Here is a 19832-nt window from a genome sequence, read left to right on the forward strand (position 1 = left end):
TACATAAGAAATTAAACTGTTGTGTTAAGTATTTTATTATTGTACTAATTCTTGATGATGAATTTTAAGAACAGCCTTTATATTTGGGAGAGAAGGTAGGAAGTTGCAACTTTCTAAACTTGGGTTTTCCTGCGATTGGGAAGTCGCTTTTGGTTGTTTTTATATTCAGAAAAATTACTCAAAGAGACGTGAGAAGAAAAAATGAGATGACGTGCTCTTGGATGGTGTTGCCCTTTAGAATTAATATTAGGTCTACCCCAAAAGAGATAGTTGTTACAAAAAGTAAACAAGTAATACCAAAATTTGCTTTCGATACCCGATGCCAATTGAAAAAGTCCCTTTTATGCTTATTTTTATTTAGTAAAATCAAGATATTATTTACCAAATTTAGTAATGTAACACAATTATTAAGAAATCTAAATTAAATGATTTATCCCATAACATAGCTTCCTCTCAATTTGAATTATATCCAAAAACTTAGACTTCTAATAGACCACTCTATTTTCCCAAATGAAGTAAAGTACGATCTTAATTATTTTACATTCAAACCATGGCCTTTCAAAATTGATTCTGAATATAAAAATCTTCTGCAAATTACATGTTTCGTAGTAATCTATTGCCTAGCCATGCATAAACACCCTATGTTGAATTTAGTATTTGCAAGCATTTCATTGTAATTTGATGCAAGATTAATGTCAATCTACGCGCACAGGCTGTAGCTATTTATTTTCTATGTGTTAGCTATTGGTGCGTTAAAGAAGCTGACGGAGTCGTATGTGGTTCGTGTCTGATTCGTGTACTAGAGCATTTCTGAGTAATTGTGTTGTTACTCTGTACCTGATTTTCGGACGATGCGATGTAAACAACAATGTTTATGAGTTGGTACTTGAATGAAGTAGAATATGATCTTTCTGTTTGTAAATCTAAATATCACAGAATATAGGGATTTTACTGACTGCAGCACTAGATTGAAAAACCAAACCTCCCTTTCTGGGTCCAGGAACTAACAAGAATTCACTAAGAAGACACTCATTTTGAAAACTCACATTCGCACGCATGATCTTAAATTCAGTGTTTTGATATTGATGTTCTGAAGAGGACTAACAGTCACAAAAAAGCGGTTGTGTTGAGTTGATGACACACCAAGGACTACGAAGCCATGCATGTGGAACTAAAATTACTTCTTTTCGGCTAGGTTTGGGGTCAGCCCCCTATAGACTCGAGTTAGAATCAATAATTTAGCCATTACGCAACTGCAGGCTATTCCGACTCATTACCTTAAACCAAGACAAGAAACTTGATACACAAATATAAAGTGTTAGACTAAACTGAGAAAATTCATAATTTGACACATTGAAATAAACCAGTTGAGTAACACGCATTGAAAGTGCCGTAAAAAAAAGAAGGATCAACAAAGGACACCCAAAAACAACTGCGAACCTCAGGTACGTGTTACAAAATTTGCATAGTGCACTGAAATTCAATGCATGTTATCAACACTCCAGACTCTAGTTGGACCTGACGTGATGCCTAGAAGAGCTGAGTACCCTTGCCCTTCTTGTCTCCTCCAATCTCGAAATGCTTGCATCGCTGCAGAATTTAATACTACGTATTAGGCCCTTCAAATTGAGGGGTGATCATTGTGAAACCGCTTGAGAGAAATGAGACGTAACACCCCAGAGAAAAGGAGAGTGAGGGGAGGAAAGGGGAGAATATGACTCAAAGAAACTTAAAAAAACGAAAATAACTCATTAAATATGAGATAGCTGATGACCAAGACTTCCAAGGTAATCCTCGTCAGAAACAGACGAGCCCTCGAAAGGACGAGAACTTACTTACCTTGATAGGATGTTGTGTCACGTGCTTGCAGGCCTGGCATTGCAACCTAAGCACAATCTTCTTCGTGGTCTTAGCCTGCACGCACAAGATTCTGGTGAGCATAGTCAAAAAGCAACATATACAATCACTAAATTAAATAGTTAAAGTATTTAACTGCATGAGATTTAGGCAGCCACTGAAAGGAGTCACAACATATTGATCCAAGACATACAACAGAGTTAAGCTAACCTTTTTATGAAAGACGGGCTTGGTCTGACCTCCATATCCGGACTGTTTCCTGTCATAACGCCTCTTTCCTGGCAGAATACAGGGCAGGGTTGATCATTAATGATGTAGTGTGCATTGCTGCTCAACTAGTAACATTACTTAGGTATTAAAGTCTAGACTGTTCAAGAAAAGTCTGAATTAAGGGCAGGATAGTCACTTCGATATCAGCAAAATCTTCGCCACGGCGCAAATCTTTCAGGTAAAAGTCCATTCAACTGTAACATGCATCGACGTACAAAAGCTACGATGTCCATCGTGATAGCAATTCAAAAACTCTTACAAGGTTCATTTTGTAAGGGAGACACCAAGACAAACACATTTCCTTGGCTAGGTCCTGTATGAGCTGAGTAACTGTCAGTACATACCTTGGACGTACAAGCTGTCCTTCCCCTTCTTGTACTGAGTCACCTTGTGAAGGGTGTGCTTCTTGCATGCCTTCCCCGGACAGAAGGACTTCTTCGTCTTCGGAACGTTCACCTATTCCATACCATCAACAAAAGTTACGAGCCCCAAACCTCAAATTCAACATGCACAATCACTCAGACAAGATAAACTAGGGCTCACGCATCCGCCATTCAATCCTATCAGATAACACCAACAATCCAACCACTAGCTCAATGCGAAACCCTAAAAAAACACTGCACACGACAGATATCAACAACTAAAATACATTCACAGTTACTATAACGAAAACACACAAAGATCTGCCTCAAAATTACAAAACCCTAACCCTAGTCTCGCCAGTTTCGGCCCAAATAGAATACCCAGTGGTGTGTAAGATCCAGTAAGGAACTCGATTGGCAACAAAAATAACATCCCAGGGAGAAACGCAACAAAATCGTACCATCGTGGCCGCGACTAGAGCGCTCCTACTGCGACGCAATGCAACGCTACGGTGACTGGAAGCGGAAAGGAGTAATAGCGTACCCTGCTGAGGGATTTGTTCTCCTCTCCGCCGCCGAAGACGGGTCACCACCGCAGGTTCCCCAGCCAGGCCCAGCCACACGCTCCATCCCAAGTCCCCAACACCGATTTCATCTGTTCAACAGCTTTCGTGGAATTAACGTTCATTCATCGCTTCAGGTTGACCCTAATAACAACACCATGTGTTTCGAATTGAACATGTCCGCCCCGAATCCTCGCGATTTGCGACGACTGTAGCTTGTGCAGTAATTGTGGGTTTTGCCATTAAACTGTGCAACCAGACGCCGCCGAGCCCGATGGCTTCTACAATTGTCAATGGAAGGCGATGTTCTTGTTGCACAATATTCTGCAGAGCTCCTTTACATGGGACTTTAGCCATTGTTTGTCCTCTCGTGGTGCGCTTCAGGAGGGTTAGTAGGTATGTTGCGATCGCAGTCTGGATGGCTACTGTCGGTATGAATGGTGGAGTCTCCCGCTTCTTGGGGATTGAACTTCAAATTTTGTTTTGGTGGAATGTGATGGTTGAAAACCCCAGTGATGGTTACATACCGTTTGAAATGAAGATGATGTTTGCACTGTCGGAGTCGTTTGCAATGCAATGGTGTCATCGTCCTGTACTTACTCTGGGGTCTGTGGTTGGACTTGCTCCTCAACTGTCGCAGAGACTGTCTTCGTGGCTGCATGCCATCCGACCGGGTAGAATTCTATCTGCGATCGCGCGTCTAATACTGCTGATTCCTTCACGATGACGAGCAATGGTATGGGTGCGAAGCATGTTCTCCTGGTCAGCGTAGTTGTATTGTTGCTAACAGGGGCGACATACTTCACCATCTCTCCACATGGGTACACTGTTTCTTTTCCCGGCCGCAAGGCCTTTCCGGGGTTTAAACTCGTAAAGAACATGGTTTCCGAAGGTAATGCTTCTTACACTTGCTCTCGATGTCAACATCTCTTTCTTGTCACCGACTGAGGTTCATTTTGTAGTTTTGTGATATTGTTGAAGTTACCCCACGTAATGGACGTTTACCAGATTATGTGTAGTAGCTACTTATCCATGAAGTGACTTTCATAGTATTTGTTATCATGAAATCATTTGATATTCGGATTTGCATACAAAAAAACAAAACAAAAAAAAAAAAATCTGAATGTCATGTCTTCATTGTTGGTAAAAGATAATGTTCAAGTGGAAGGTACGATGGACAGCACGGCAGACTCCACAGTCGTCGGAAACGTGGTGGAAGTAGTGGAGCCTGAGCAAGAAGGCACAAGTGGAATTGAAATCGTGGGACCAACAGATGCCACTGATTTCAGCATTGTGATTGTGGAATTAGAAGCTTTGACTGCAGAATCTGTCGAGTCTGAGACAGTCTCAGAGGACACAAGTGAGGGCGACCAGCAATGGAACCAGGAAGGCCAAACTGGGGCCGTGCAAGCAGAAGACAATATGGATCTTTTTCTAGAAATTCAAAAGAATGATGGGAAAGTTTCACAGCTGCAGACTGCAACCAGCACCGAAGAAACTTTAGTTGAAACGAGACCACAGAGGGTAATGTTGGAATCTGATGATTCCAGTACGCATGCTTTCATTCCCGATCCTAATCGCAGACCACAGGAATTTGTAAGCTACCTCCAAAATCTGGATTTGAAACACAGGAAAGTGGAGGCGGTCATTCAAAAGTGTATCAAAGAGGAAGGGTGTGGCACGGTTGAGTAAGGGGTTGAATCATCCACAGCAGTGTTGTCCTGGCTTGATCACAAGCCTGGCAGAAGGTTTGTTCTCATGTGCTTGCTGGAGGATGTTCGTAGGCTTCCGCATCGATGCTTGAAAGATTTTATGCGAGGTTTGCACTGTAGAAGATGATAAAGCTGCTATTCGACAACGCTGGATCGAAGACAGCAGATTTCATGTGGATATCAGCAAGAATCTGCCGCTGGGATTAGCTGCATAAACTGTCAAGCGTTAATTGAAGAAAATTGTTTCTTCTTGTGATGTGCTCACATGATGCTAAAGATTGAAATTGACATGGCCGAAAATTTGCTTGAGGACCATGACATATTTGTTTGAATTGAGAATTCATTACATATCTTGGCCCACTTTCTGTTTGTTCACTGAATAGAAATAAGATTGGTGGCTCCATAATCGTACGTGCTTTCAAAATGATTTTGGTACGTGCAATGATTCACGGCGAGTGATTAGCCTTCAACTGTTTTGAATCCGGTCAATTACTGAACACGTCCCATGCATCAGCCGATTTGAATGTGAAGATGCAAGGTTCATCTTGGGACTGGGGTAATGTTGATAGAGATAACCATAAGTTCTCGGGGATTCTTTGCATATCTTGGGAATGGGATCAAACACAATGAAAATAAGAGTAGAGGCCCGAAAGTATTATGCCGCGGCGAAAGGTCTGTAAAGCAAGACGAGTGCAGCAGTGACTGCACGAGAAAAGGAAACTAAGCTTGAACCGTTCAGATTTAGACAGAAGTAATGATTCTGCGACATACCCTACGGGTAACTACAAACGGCAACCCATTGTTCACATGACTCCTTGTCTTCCTCAGCTAAATGCTGCCAGAAAAGTTAGATGGTCATAATTTAGGGATCGGCAGGTATACCACCTATGATCGTCAAATTGAACTTATCAATACAGAAAGTTTTTTGTACAAATACCCTACCAATGTATTGAAATACGCTCAAATTCTCACGTTTTCATTACAGATGTTCCCCACTGAGCTACTCTTCATACTTCGTACCACCAACCACTTGAAAAGTTGTGCCCACTAATACTGTCCATAAAGTTCAATGCAAGGCCTAAAGTGAACTGGCAAGTAAGAAATATCTACTTCCTGGACTAAACTACTGAATGAGCCTGCAGTATCTTCCCTGGAACGCACATGCACGGACTTCGGGTTTAGTCATAAACAACTAAACGCTTGACATGAAGGCTGATTGGATTGTATTGCTCATTCGAGAGGTCAAAGTTGAGGCCGCAAATTGCTGGATCTGTTTCTTCGCATCTGCTCAAGAACAATGCCTTAGGTCAAGGAGAGATGGCAGGACCATGAATGGGCTATACTGAACCCAAGCAGGAAAACATAAATACGATCACCCCACCAAATGAGAAGTACGCACAATGGGGGATTTTAGGCGCCGTTCCGCTTCTCTCTAACAAGCTAGTCGTAAAGAGCACAAAAGCATCCATCTCCAACGGACTGACTGCCACAAGAGATAAGCGAGATAAATTACCTTTTCGACATTTAGTGAATCCGACTATGTTGGCTGCATTCAGGATTATGGCAACGCCAACTACAAGTAAGTAATCAAAGTTGAACTTGATCACAGCAACTATACCAAGCGCCACCCACACCATAGGCTGCAAAACAAAGAAACACACACTTAACTTGAATCAGAATACGGTCACCTAGAACTGACAGAATTTCATCAAAGTACTTCTGATACACAAATGCACATGTGGATTTGACCTTAGATTGAACAAATAGAGCACGGATTATTGTCATGTCTACATCCGGTAAAACAGGTTTCTAAGTCAAGTGTAGAAATGGAATAATATACTTAGGGGGTTTAAGAAACTCACTGTGAGATACAACGTCCACCAAAACAGCCAAGCATCCTTCTTGTTCAATGTCTCTAAAGTCTGCAGACAGCACCCACAATCACTCGAGTCAACATTTCGCAACTCTCGGTCGATGGCAATCTTAAACAATGCTGAACTTTTCCTTCAATTCCTTAAAACTAGCATTTCAGAATCACAGAACAGACACAATCCAGTCCCACATGCGCGTGTAAAACACTAAGCTCGTGTATTTCGGCGCAGCATCGCGTAATAACGTAGTTTCGACAGGAAACTCGAAGTATCAAATACGTCCCACAAAAACAACCAGGACATATGCGGCACCTGCGGAGGAAATAGTGAACTCAAAAGAAGCACAACAGCCAACCTGCTGGTCCAGGGACTCAAAGTGCCACACACTTTGACCTTGCTCATCCACTTCGTTCCACCACCGCAGTCCCACCAATATTCGACCACTAACATTCTTGACAGTCCAGAAATCCAACGCTATCAAGAAAACCGTGACGACAAATTGAATCACGAAGCTCTGAATAAATATGGAGCACAGAATGTAAAACACGAGTGCTGAAAACTGCATTGCAAACAGAGGCAGATGTTAGGAAAGCCTACAAAACCATTGCATAGTTCCCGTGCAGTCGACTGCATCGACCGTCAATAGAAAAAGAACCGAACAAAAGGTCCGGGACATTGCCTACCTTGAACAGAACAGTAAACAGGCATATCCCAGGATGCGCATACTGCTCTTCTGCCTGCAAAACAACATATTCAAGTGAGAAGCATTCATTAAATCATGTTACACTTATAAGCGACCCAATCGCTACACTCGAACCTGTCAGAAAAAAACTACATCACATGTATCCGCATCTAGGTAGGTGCAGTGAAGTAAGCCACAAAGGATAGACATTGTCCAAGTTATTCTGGAAGAATAATTACACTGCAAAACATGTCAAACATGCGAATAATGAGACAAATGCTCTTAACCTAGAAGTTAAATTGACTGGTAGAACAAGAGGAAGCTGCACGAACAGCACTAATTACGGTGACTTCAGTTCATTAAAAGTAACTGAAAGGAAGAGCATGGAGAGACAAAGTGAATCAAAACGATTTCACACCACATTGATTCTGCTAAAAGTACGCTCAATCACCGATGCTCCCTATTCGGCACCTGTAACGTAATATATTACAACTAAGAACTCGCACTCTCCGCACCCCACTACAGCTCAGGGTGTGTGGTTCTCAATCTAGTGTGATGCTAAAATTAGCAGAATCGACATCTACAATTTAAGGCGATGTGAACGACCCGTACATTGCGAGTAAAGACCTTCGAGGACCTAGACCATATCTGTAACGATTACGATAAACAAGGTCATTAAAAATTACGCTGTTCAACGTCAAACAGATCTTCATTTTCCTGGGAGAACTAACAAGACAAGGTAAGGCGCAAGGGCAGATCATATGAACCCTAGATGCACCCCCCGATTTGTGAACCCTGTCAATATCCTACAACCCAGAGAAGTCATTCACACAGACTAATCCAGTAGCCTGCGACACTCCACCCCCATTCATCGACACTCCGATTGTAGAGATTTCCAACACAGCTGATACGCACAACTCATCCTCAGTGTACTCGCTCTAATTCACGATTTGAGAACAAGCAGCAAGCGCCTGGCTGGGCTAAGAGAAACAACAATAAATCGAAGCCCTCAACCATTCTCCTCAGAGGAAGATACCCATCACACAAATCTGCTTAATATCAACCCACATTGTGCGATCTACAACTTCCCAATAATTCTGCGAATGTGAGATCCACTCAAGAATCGACAAGAATGAAACATCACGGCCCGCGAGTGCGCAAAACTGACCATGGTGGCAGGAGCAAGTGCGGCACAAGCGTTGGCGCCCGATCCGACTTCCGATTCCAAGGTGCAAATGGCAACAAGCAGGAGACTGTGGAGGAGGAGGAGGAGGAATCAGGGGGCGATGGCGCTGCAGAGAGATGAATCGGCGAGCAGGCGAGGAAACAAGAAATCAGAGGCGCTAAGCGAGTCGAGACATCCAGCGGCGATGAATTTGAGCCCATGGCGACGAAGCCCGTTCTGCCAGTGTGAACGCTACCTCGTTAAATTAGTCCTACGTGGCACGCTCGTACCAATAAAACATAAAATGCTCCTATACTAATCATTGGTATATATATATATATATATACAGACATAATCATCAAAAATGATATTGTTAACACTAAAATTTAACAAAGAAATTGTATACAAATAAACACTTGTATTTAAAGCTAAATGTGCAAATTATATAAAATACTTATAATAATTTTTTTTTTATATTTATAATTAGGTATTAATCTATTTTATATTTTGAAACCAATCATTTATGAATATTTTTTATTTTTATTTTTGGGTTTTTCAAAGATCAAATCAATTTTAGTTTAATATTTCATTTGATTCAATTTAAATATAATTTATTAACATCTCCTCATTGCATAATTACACATATTCCAAACCATTTCACCTTCTTCAATATCTTATTATCTATTTTCTTGTTTCTTGTTACAAACATGTATACTTGTTATTTGATTGAATATAAGTAAATAGTTTTTATTAATAGCCTTAAATCAAGTATAAGGTAGAAACATGATTAATGAATAAAACAAAATGCATTTGTAGCTTTTTAAGTTAATACAAAAATAAAATAATGACCATATTTAAGAATTTATAGTTGACACAATCAATATTTTTCTTTGAATTGTTCTTCTTTGTCAATACATGATAGAAAAAAAAAAAAAAAAAAAAAATGTAATATTAATACTTAGCCTTAGGACATTGTATTTTAAAATTGGATACATCCAAGTAAAGAGCAACAAGTAAAGATTACTATTATTTTCCAATGATAATGTTATCAAATGATCTAAAGCATATTCATCTAAAATTAACTCTAAATTGATACTCTTCTAAAATCAACCATTGAAATATCATGATCCAACACCTAGACACTTGACTAATAAATAATATCTAATTTACTATTAGATTGTAATGATGTTACATCAAAGAGACTGCCAAATTAGTTTGTAGCTTAGTGTTGGTAGTTCTTCTTCAACTAAGACAAGGATAGAATTGAAAGGAGGTCCATAGAACTAATATGATAATATAATAATTTCAGCATTTTACATTTATTGCTTCATTTGCAATAAAAATAAGAATGTCTTCTATAATGTAAACAAGTCAAAGAAATAAATATATATATATATATATATAGATAGATAGATAGAGTGAGAGAGATAAATAAATATATAAATAAATAAATAAATAAATAAACTAGAATAACAAAAGCAAAGGTAATATTAAAAAAAAATAAAAAAATAAAAAATAGCATTAATAGTCCATTATTAAGTCTACATAATGAATAAGATGAATAATTGAGTGTTATAGACATACATATTTACTCTAATAATTACCTATATGATTAAGTAGAAGCAGGTAAAAGTAGATTAATTTCATAATATCTTCTAGAGAAGCTTCATAGATGTTGCTTTGACTTTACATGTATTTGTAGTTAATTGATAGGTTAGAAACCTAGTCAACAAATTAGCCACATATCACATGTCTTAATAGCTTATGGAACAAGCTAATTATGTGGTCTACATATAGATAACTTGCCTTATAAGTTAAGACATATGTCTAACAAAGTCAAGATGTGTTGGAGGTCCTACAGCATATCGCCACATAGCTCCTAGTTAGAGAGTATATATGAAAGCAAGAGTGAAGCCTTCTTTATTCTTGTCAACGTCTTTCTAATCTTTAGTCTTGTTTCAAGATTTTCTAGTCTTCTTGTCTTTTGATAACAGTCATTCAAGTTCAATATATTACCATCTTTGAGCAATTTCTTAATCTTTTTGAGTGACATAAGAGTGTATTGGGATTTTTTTTCTTTGAGATTCATATCTTTGATATGGAATTTTGATTAAATATTTTAATTTGATGCCCAAAGGATGTGGAATTTATAAAGCCACACCCCCCTCTTACTATCTCATCATTGATTCCTTCCACTCTTATCTCTTCTCTTGTTGGCAATTTCTTGGCCCCATTTTTCATTCTAAATCTCTTGTCTCTCATCCTTATTCTATATCCCTTGTCCCTCATTCCATGTCCATGGTTCTTCATTCCTTATTTCCATCTCTTAGGCTCTATCTTCCATTCCTTATTTCCATCTCTTGGTCTCTATCCTTCATTCCTTATTTCCATTTCTTATCTTCTATCTCTCATTCCTTATTTCCATTTTTTAGTCTCTATCCCTCATTCCTTATATCCATCTCTTATTCTCAATCTTCATTTCTTATCTCCATCTCTTAATCTATATTCCTTATTTCCATTTCTTATTCTCTATCCCTCATTCATTGTCTCTTGTTCCAACTTCCCTCCCCCCTTCCTTCTTCTTCATCCCCTTTATAATCCATTGCTGATCCACGGTAGCTAAAGTCCAATAATAGTAATTATAAAAATATCTTATTATTATATTAAGGGAGATTGAAAGATAAAAGAAAAAGAAAAAACTTGCAATACTTCTACCTCTTCATAAAGAGAGTTTCATATAAAGCCTCTTACAAGGGATGGAAGGTGAGTGAGAGACAAAGAACTAGGGATAAAAAGTGGAGATTTGAGACAAGGGATGGAGACATGGAATGGACAAAATCAATAATGAGATGGCAAGAGAGGATGTAGCTTTAACAACATTATGGCGTGGCTTTTATCAAATCCTTAAATAAATATATAGAAAAATTGTGTTTGAGTATTTTCAACACTGTTTGTTCTTTTGAATTGTAAAACTCTTTTTTATATTTAAGTTTGATTGTTTTGTTAGTCACATATTCCTTTGATAACCTAATAGATTTGTTCATTTATAATTTTAGTTCATTTGAATGATTAAAAAATTTACAAAAAAAAAAAAAAAAAAAAAAAAATACTAAATTTCAGTTGCAGTATATTAATAAAATATCCTAATTAATTTGAATAGTGTCATAAAAGAGGGAATTTTAAAAATTGACTATGTTTCAAAGTTTGCATGACATTTCAAGTTCCTAATTTATTTTCATAACTTGATATGTTCTTTGGATAAGCTATTTTAAATTTTAAATAAAAAATTGAAGTTGTAAATCTCTGTATACAATCATATTTTAAGAAATTTCAGCTTTTGGTAAATTCTCATTATTGTTTTGGTTGGTGTTTGGTTATAAATACACGTAGGAGCCTCAATATTTCAACATGTGATATCACACTAGTACTATTAAACTAATTTGAAATAAAAAATGAAAAACTTTTTCTAGAAAAAAATTAAAAATATCTCCTACAAAATATTTATATTGTGATTTATTTTCTGTTTTTTATTTTTTGGTATTTTTATGTGTAGTTTTATTTTATACTTACTCAAGTGCAAAAAAGGTTAAAAAAGTATAAAGTGAAGTAAAATAACTATATTTATATTTATATTTAAATGGATAAATTAAGTAAATTCAATTTATTGTGATAAAATAAAATATATATATATATATATATATTTTTAAAAATAAACATTTATCTTATTAAAAATGACTAGAATCAAAAATTATAATTTTCTAAGAAAAAGAAGTGTAAAAATTTATCCAAAATAATGTAAATCTTATAAGATCTTACAAGTTATGTTATACTTTTAAGAACTTTGGAAAAAAACCCAATTTACCAAATAATTTAAAGTCAATAGGTTTTTATACCTATGATCTTACTTTGAAAAATCGTGATTCTAATGCATTTTATGGATTTTTTGCTTAGTGAAGAAAATCTCTCTTCTAGAAAACTTGAGCTTTGGAGAGTGTACAATTGCAAAAATGATTTTGAAATCTACCAAATCATTCTTTTATTTTTAGTCTAAATATGTCACCTCATATCTTGATTCCAGCAAATATAAAAAATCTTCAATTTTTTATTTTTTATTTTTTATAATGGTTATTCTAAGCATTTTGGATATGACTTATTAATTTTATCTCAAAACCACTTCAAATGGACCAAGTAATTATTGTAAGAAATAAAATTGCTCATAGCATGCCAAAAAAAAAGTGCTTCTATTTCATTATTTTACTTGTAGGACCTTTGAATTAATTTTCTAAGTATAAAAATGATTCAAAGAAGTGACCTTTCATCTTATCTACTAAGTATAAAGATCCCTTAATAAAAATAGTTCTATGTACTTTTGACTATTCTATATTAATAAATGCCTTATCTTATAAATCCAAAAGAAATATTTTTATAAATCTCATTAAAGAATAAAGAAGACTAATAATAACATATAATAAAATAAGATACTGATTTTAAAAAACTGATTTTTACATGTTCATTAAATCATTACCAACTTTTTACATATATTGTTTAAAATTCAATATTTATAATTAGATAGGAAAAAATATTTATTCAATTATTCGGAATAGTGCTTTCCAACCACTAGCACAACTATGCAACGTTTAGAACTCAAGAAACATGTGATAATATATTTGTATTTATATATGTATTTTTAAAATTCTGTAACATGTACAGGTCTTCACCAATTGTTACCATATATTTGACTGAATTGATACCAAATCAAACAACGGCCTGGATACTTTGCACATGTTGAATGATAACAGTTTAGATTAGTCACACTTTCGATTAACACGATAAAAGTTACCTATCTTTCGGCTTTAAAATACCCGTTTCTCTCATCCTAGAATTAGCCTACAAATATTGAATCGCATGACAGTTAAACCACAAACCATGAAAAGTTTGAGAAAATTAGTAACTTAATGTTGAACTACACTAATTCATATCTTAGAGAGGGGAAAAAAAATAAAATAAAATAAAATAAAAATAAAAATCTAACTGAACTTTTGGTGTGATGACATCCCAATACAAATTGAAATACTTAAACAATTGAAATATACTTATCTGCAGGTAACCATGTTCTGGAACCTCATAATAGCGTTGTCAACCAAAAGCTTGATGCTAATCAGCCATACTGATATCAACCAATTACCTGACACATTGCCATGTTTGAACATTCTCAACTATTACGGAGTACTGAGTAACACATTCACCACCTACGTGCCGCCAATGCAGGGATAGCATGTAGCTGAAAAAGCTGGAAGATCTCACATTCTCATTGAGCTCTCACACAAAGATAGTTGATCGTAGCAAGCGCCAGTTCAATCAAATGCATTCAACAACAATGCATCAACTCCGAAAGACAGCACAAGCCACGCCATCTACTAACCGTTCACACCACCAACATCTCATAATCACTGCCAACTGATCATTCTACAACTTAATCCCATTTTCTAAATGGCGTGCATCCTATTTCTCACATCAGGAGCATCCAGAGTCACTAAAAACTAACCTTCCATGCTAACTATATTTAAAAAAAGAAAAAGGAATGGGTGAATTACATGGTCCTAGTGCCCAACATCTCCAAGGGTATGATATAAATATACAGTTTCAGCAACAAGTTCAGCCACACTATTGAGTGTACATGGAAACTGCTTGTTGGTCGAATTGTGTAAACCAACCAGAACTGCAGTGGAGGAGATGGAACTTGTTATTGGGGCTGACCACCATGGTGGAGAATGAGAGTAGATCGGTAGAGCATCGCCAAGTAAAACAGCACCATGACAATCACCAACAAGTCGTCCAATAATCCAACCAATCCCAGCACCCCTGTCCAGCCAACGTCCAAGTCAACATCCCAAATGTCTGCTTCCTCCAAACTAGTTTACAGGAAGACCATCTCTCTCTCTCTCTCTCTCTCTCTCTCTCGCTATATATATATAGATAGATATATATATATATATATATATATATATATATATATATATTTTGGGGCCAGAAAAACTAATCAATCCGATGCTTGAATTTGTGTAAACTTAATGCTTAATAAATCTATATTCAACAGTACGTTCATCCCATTCCAAAAAAAACAACGAAACTGTTTCAAACAATGAACATTGCAAACAGAAAAAAACATACCTTCAGGAATAACATCAAGGGGAGAGAACACGTAAACAGCTAGCAAAACCAACTGCACAAAACACACAAGGGTGTAAGCATAATGTCTGCACCTTAGGAACAGAGTCAGAAAGAGAATTAAACGATCGAAGCAATCCAAACAGGAGATCGATAATCTACATAAGACATAACAAGTTCAGAAAATGAAGCCATAACATACAAAGAAAAGAATTCGTGTCCGATGAACCAGAGGAATTGCACGTTGTGGATCCATCAATTCCCCAACCATGCGCTGCAGCAGTAGAGGCATGTCTCGAACTCTCTGCAAAAATGTAGAAGTTTCAGGTTGAAAAAAGCAACAACAATTCATGACGGGGAACCATAATGATCTTCGACACATTCAAAAGTAAACCAATTCCATGAAGAGTACCCAACACAAGCTACATTCAATACTGATGTGGAAGGGATACCTGCATAAAGCTGACGGGACCACCCCCAAAAATGCGGTTGTATTTGGCGAGGTCGCGGATTACACGCTCCACTTCCGGATCTTGTTGTTGGGCTTCCGAGACATTAGTTGGGATAAGTAGGGTAATAGCTCGTCTACAAATGGGGCATTTGCAAGGTTGCAGCACGGAGCTGTGTTGCCATACTCTCAATATACATTCTCCTGAAATATTGGCAACAGTCACGTAAAAACGAGGAATTGCAGTGTGCAAAGGATACATGGGATATTATTTTAGAAAACAAACAAAAACATAAGGAAAGGAAAAGTCTTGTGTTCTACACCACAAAAAATCACAAATGACTGGAAGAGCAGAATAAACGACTAGTAGAAGACTAAGAACTATAGTTTTCGTAAACCACTTCCTTTCTTTACCTCCCAGTGGAATACATAAAGGAACAGATAATACAAGGAAATACACTGCTTTCAGACATAAGAATACACCCATGAGTCAAAACTCTCATCGAAATCAATCTTATGACAAAAAGCCTCCAAAAGACACTGCATCAATTTGAGATTTCTGCAACAGAAATTTACCACAAAACCAATGAGCACAATTGGCCTGACATGGCATTGTGAAGGAATCATGACACACAGAACAACAGTCGTTGTCTGGCGGCGAATCCATGTGGGCCGCGAAGCTATTGCTACTCGTTGTACGCTCCAATGGTGGAACCAGGTTACCAATGTCGCGAGGCCGTGTAGTCGCCACACTGCCCCAAAGGTTGCCAAACCAAATCCACACTACGCTCACTCCCTGCCTCAACAAGCTCAGTGACTGCCTGCATTACGAGGTTCGCATTCAGCTTGTAAGCATGGATTCGTTCTGTACCCCAATCAACAGCTAATACACTCCTAAAAAAACGTGTCATCAACCTAGACTAGGGAATAGTTTCGAAAAATGAAAAGTGACGAGTATCATGGAATTTTAAGACCTCTACGAATGAAGGCTCACAAACATGCACAAGTTAGAAGTCCTTCTGACATCTCTCTTTGTAGAATCATCCGAAAATCAGATCCACAAAAGCAAAGAGAAAGTACGTGATGCTAGAGTGTCTTTCAGACACAAGTGAAACATGATCCTTAAGAGTGGTCTCTGATCCGATCTCACGTCACCAGCGACGAGGTAACGCCGTCTTGGCTGCATGTCTTGATGTTGTCTCAAAAATATGCACGCCTTAACGACTTTGAGACGCCGTCTCAAACTGCAAGCCTACTATTTCAAAGCTCCTCCTGCCGTAAGGACCCTGAATTTCCATTGATAGCAGCTCAAGTATACTCCAGCACGTTTTAAGATATAAAATTCAGCATGGACCATATGCTGACCTAAGGAATTTCTTGAAAGATTGAGATGACCATTCTACGGTCGGAACAGCTCATTTTCGACTCCAACCTTCAATGACCTAGATGAGAAATGGCGTTGTAAAAGATGAAATTAAGATACTGCCTTCATTGAATCTGAAGCAGTTTGTCACAGCTCCGAGATTCGCCAAGAGTTAAATTTAAAGCGAAATTCCGAAACTCACAAAATAAACTTCGATGATAATCTGGATCGAATCTACAGTATTCTAGAATGAGAATCCAGAAACGGTATTTGGACAATTCAATATCGAAAGAACCGAATAATCTGTAACGCATCCCAAATGAACAACAAGAAGAGAGAAGTTAAATAGTTCAATGAGAAAGAATTAAGTTCACAATTCTGCCTTACGTTTGCAGGTGTTCATTCCAACAGAACGAAGAAATGTCTCAACCGTCTGGGATCTGAAGGTGGTATTCACTGACAATTAAAGAACACAACTCGAGAAGGGTTAGTCACGAGCATTGCAATTCATTTCGCAGTGTAGTGGACTCATTTTGAGAAGCACAAACAATCCCTAGAGAGATAGGTCCACAACTGTCACCATTTCCTGTGAATGAACACTCTATTTCCATCGAGCATAAAAAATTAGGGTTACCATTCGCGATGTGTAACTATACCCAGTCCCCAAGACAAATTCGTATCCGCATACCATTTTAAAGAACCATAAATACATCGCACGCAGGATAACCTTTCGTAGAGAACTTGCCCTTTATCACTATGTACAACATCGTGAGCCAGAACAGACTCACATCCGCATCATTTAAAATTAAACCCTATTTGGTAAAAAAAAATACTTCTGATCCGAGCACTCAGAACTACTGATGACCCACAAAACAAGTGCAAGGGAGTCAAGCGATGATAGAAAAGAACACCTACCCCAGAGGCGAACGGCACAAGAGGACAACGGGAGCCACAACCAGGGCAGTGTACACCAACTCATCGCCCACCCCGTCTATGATGGGCATCGTCTGCTTCTAATCGACACCCCTCCTCCTCTCCCTCCCCGATTCAGCGCCTGCTCCGGTCTCTCCCTCTCTGTCCCTTTCCAACCTCTCGATCTGCGCCCCCTCTCAATCTCCGCCCATCCCCCTTCCCGATGCACCGCCACCGTCACGGAATCCTCACGCTCGTCCCCTGCGCACCTCCGAATCTCCCAATTCATTCCACTTCCAACGCGATTATGGTATACGGCGGACCCACCAATCTCTAAAAGCTGCGCAGCACATTGCACGAGGATGGGCGAACTTGGAGCAGAGTGTGAAGAAAGTGAGTGGGTGGGTCGAGGCAACACAGGCGAGACAGAGGAGCTCAACACCTTGCTTCAGATGCTTCTTCTTCTGGCGTGGCGTGGCGGGATGGCGTGGCGATGCGAGATAGTAAGTTGCGCTGCGCTGTGTTGCGTTGGAGGGGCTGAGGTGGGCGAATGGAGATCCTGCTGCATCTGCGAGTGACGACGACGATGACGCTGCTGCTGCTTCGACGTGGTGGTTCCGATCCTTCTCCTTCTGCTTCGTCTTCTTATGATTTTTCTAATGATTTTTTCTTCTGATTCTTCTTCTTCTTCGGCTTCTTTTCCTTCTTTGGCTGCTGATGCTGCTAATTCCAACGCCGACGCTGCCGCGCAACGCGTCTGACTCTGTTTCTCTCTCTCGCTGTCCCCTCAGCTTCGCAGCGCTAGGACCCCCTCCCTCGCCGCTCCTTCGCCCACCTCCTCCTTCTTCGCGGATATAGGTCCCACGCCCTGCCCCCCTCTCCTGCTGCATAACGTAAAAGGCAAAGTAAAGGCAAAAGGTAAAAAAGTGGTGGTGGGGATGCTTTTCATTCCTCTTTGGGGAGGATGTAAAATCTTACCTGCTTTCTTTTGTACCTAGTAGACCAGGTCTTCGATTTGAAGACCCTAAAAATAATATCCACGAGTGTAATAACAGCATCTCTAGATTTATCATCTCTGAACATTTTGATTTGGAGGGTGTGGGATTATATTATAAAAATAAGGATGATTTAGGGTTTGTTGCAACAATTATTAAATGTTATTTATTTAATTCTAATTTATTTTATTTTGTGTGGTGATCATCATATAATGATTTTAAATGTATGATAAATTTAAATTAAATTATTTTTTGGATGTATATCATTGTAGAATACGTAAATATTAATTAAACAAGTAGAGGTAAGTAGAAATGAATGTATGTCAAGTAGATAATATTTTCTTCAAGAAATATTTAAAAATATTATATATACAAATTTTAAAACATAAATTCTCCTAAATGTACCACAAGGCTATTAAAAACTTGTCATTTTTATTTTTATTTTTTTTCTAAAAAATGTACAGTAGTAGGAAGCTGGAAGCTACAACTTGGATATATAGACCATAAGTCTTGTTATCTTCAAGCAGCTTCGACAAGCTCTTTTTGATATTTAATATACGAGGCAAGACTAAGATTAGTCTTATTTTTTTTAATATTATAGTCTTAGTTCTCCTACTTTCTTTTTGTATGGGCATAAGTATTTAAGTTCATTTTCATCCATAAATACTTAAGTTCATTTTCATCTTATACCATTATATCTTTTATATTAATTTTTTCTATTTTCAATGATATATAAGTATATTATATTTTAAATTTTTTTAAAGATTTATATCTTTGATACGTACAATTTAGAATAATATTAGTGAATATAAATAAATAAATAAATAAAATACTAAATTAAACTAGAACTATAAACTATTTTGACTTTGACTTCTTTCTACAAATATGTTGGCAAAACATTCAATAAAACATCAAAAGAATTATAGTAAATACAATTTTTAAAGAGATATTATTGAATATTTTTGAATCTTTAATTTAAAAACTTAACAAAAACCATGCAAATAAAAATAAAAATAAAAATAAAAATTTGTTATTTATGATCAAAAAAATATTATATATAAATAAATTTAAAATTATAAATAACTTATAATAAAATCTCTAATATTAAAATTAAATAATATATTATTTCTAAATTTTAAATTAATAAAGTATATGTAAGGTAATAGAATAAGTATATTTAAGAGATAGAATATTATTTAATAAAAAATAATAAACATTATTAACTTAATGATATTATAATTACTATAAAAAATCTTAGTAATTATTTTAAATTACTAACTTAAAATATATGAAAAATAATTGAGATATAGCCTACATATATTTAATAACATATATAACTTCTTAATTAAATTTCTTTTATTATCTTCTCAAGAAAGTTTTATCAAACTAAATTTTTAAAATCTTTTAAAAGAATTGAAAAAAATATATATGATATTTTTATTTTAATGAATAGCTTAGCTAGTA

General features: G+C 37.0%; 4 protein-coding genes across 5 annotated transcripts; 1 reads left to right on the plus strand and 3 right to left on the minus strand.

Moving 5' to 3' along the window:
- Nucleotides 1-1430: 1430 nt before the first annotated feature.
- On the minus strand, nt 1431-3409 carry LOC112281492 (uncharacterized). Its single transcript, XM_024518077.3, has 6 exons — nt 3229-3409; nt 2951-3144; nt 2472-2583; nt 2068-2135; nt 1840-1914; nt 1431-1590 (listed from the first exon to the last, which is right to left on the minus strand). Exons 1-6 carry the CDS (start codon nt 3407-3409, stop codon nt 1531-1533), a joined length of 690 nt encoding a protein of 229 aa, XP_024373845.2. The 3' UTR covers nt 1431-1530.
- On the plus strand, nt 3120-5114 carry LOC112281487 (uncharacterized). The gene is made up of 3 exons (XM_024518071.3): nt 3120-3448; nt 3693-3944; nt 4203-5114. Exons 2-3 carry the CDS (start codon nt 3776-3778, stop codon nt 4742-4744), a joined length of 711 nt encoding a protein of 236 aa, XP_024373839.1. The 5' UTR covers nt 3120-3448; nt 3693-3775; the 3' UTR covers nt 4745-5114.
- A 502-nt stretch (nt 5115-5616) lies between these two features.
- LOC112281491 (Golgi apparatus membrane protein-like protein ECHIDNA) lies at nt 5617-8656 on the minus strand. The gene is made up of 6 exons (XM_024518076.3): nt 8486-8656; nt 7319-7372; nt 6991-7194; nt 6627-6686; nt 6278-6404; nt 5617-6048 (listed from the first exon to the last, which is right to left on the minus strand). Exons 1-6 carry the CDS (start codon nt 8486-8488, stop codon nt 5957-5959), a joined length of 540 nt encoding a protein of 179 aa, XP_024373844.1. The 5' UTR covers nt 8489-8656; the 3' UTR covers nt 5617-5956.
- A 4609-nt stretch (nt 8657-13265) lies between these two features.
- LOC112281480 (uncharacterized) lies at nt 13266-17992 on the minus strand. Of its 2 annotated transcripts, XR_016502718.1 has the most exons (7): nt 17377-17992; nt 15675-15919; nt 15103-15302; nt 14853-14954; nt 14654-14705; nt 14077-14344; nt 13266-13667 (listed from the first exon to the last, which is right to left on the minus strand). XR_016502718.1 is itself a non-coding variant. In XM_024518056.3 (6 exons), exons 1-6 carry the CDS (start codon nt 17463-17465, stop codon nt 14226-14228), a joined length of 807 nt encoding a protein of 268 aa, XP_024373824.1. In that variant the 5' UTR covers nt 17466-17992; the 3' UTR covers nt 13761-14225. The 2 variants fall into 2 exon arrangements, 1 of the variants encoding a protein (XP_024373824.1); XM_024518056.3 differs by lacking the exon at nt 13266-13667 and having other exon boundaries at nt 13761-14344.
- Between the last annotated feature and the right edge of the window lie 1840 nt (nt 17993-19832).

This window comes from Physcomitrium patens, chromosome 4, assembly GCF_059467195.1.
Source record: "Physcomitrium patens ecotype Gransden chromosome 4, ASM5946719v1, whole genome shotgun sequence".
NCBI classification, from domain to species: Eukaryota; Viridiplantae; Streptophyta; class Bryopsida; order Funariales; family Funariaceae; genus Physcomitrium; species Physcomitrium patens.

What these genes read in the sequence shown, in the direction of transcription:
- LOC112281487 (XM_024518071.3), top strand. Translation starts at nt 3,776, where the DNA reads ATGACGAGCAATGGTATGGGTGCGAAGCATGTTCTCCTGGTCAGCGTA. An exon ending in AAAGAACATGGTTTCCGAAG is followed by an intron (nt 3,945 to 4,202) that starts GTAATGCTTCTT and finishes TGTTGGTAAAAG; the next exon opens with ATAATGTTCAAGTGGAAGGT.
- LOC112281491 (XM_024518076.3), bottom strand. An exon ending in TGTTTACTGTTCTGTTCAAG is followed by an intron (nt 7,195 to 7,318) that starts GTAGGCAATGTC and finishes TTTGCAATGCAG; the next exon opens with TTTTCAGCACTCGTGTTTTA. An exon ending in ATTCACTAAATGTCGAAAAG is followed by an intron (nt 6,049 to 6,277) that starts GTAATTTATCTC and finishes GTTCTTGAGCAG; the next exon opens with ATGCGAAGAAACAGATCCAG.
- LOC112281492 (XM_024518077.3), bottom strand. Translation starts at nt 3,409, where the DNA reads ATGGCTAAAGTCCCATGTAAAGGAGCTCTGCAGAATATTGTGCAACAA. An exon ending in CGAGGATTCGGGGCGGACAT is followed by an intron (nt 3,145 to 3,228) that starts GTTCAATTCGAA and finishes GCTGTTGAACAG; the next exon opens with ATGAAATCGGTGTTGGGGAC. An exon ending in GGACAGCTTGTACGTCCAAG is followed by an intron (nt 2,136 to 2,471) that starts GTATGTACTGAC and finishes GTATTCTGCCAG; the next exon opens with GAAAGAGGCGTTATGACAGG.
- LOC112281480 (XM_024518056.3), bottom strand. Translation starts at nt 17,465, where the DNA reads ATGCCCATCATAGACGGGGTGGGCGATGAGTTGGTGTACACTGCCCTG. An exon ending in GGACACGAATTCTTTTCTTT is followed by an intron (nt 14,706 to 14,852) that starts GTATGTTATGGC and finishes TGTTTTGTGCAG; the next exon opens with TTGGTTTTGCTAGCTGTTTA. An exon ending in CCTTGATGTTATTCCTGAAG is followed by an intron (nt 14,345 to 14,653) that starts GTATGTTTTTTT and finishes TTGGCTGGACAG; the next exon opens with GGGTGCTGGGATTGGTTGGA.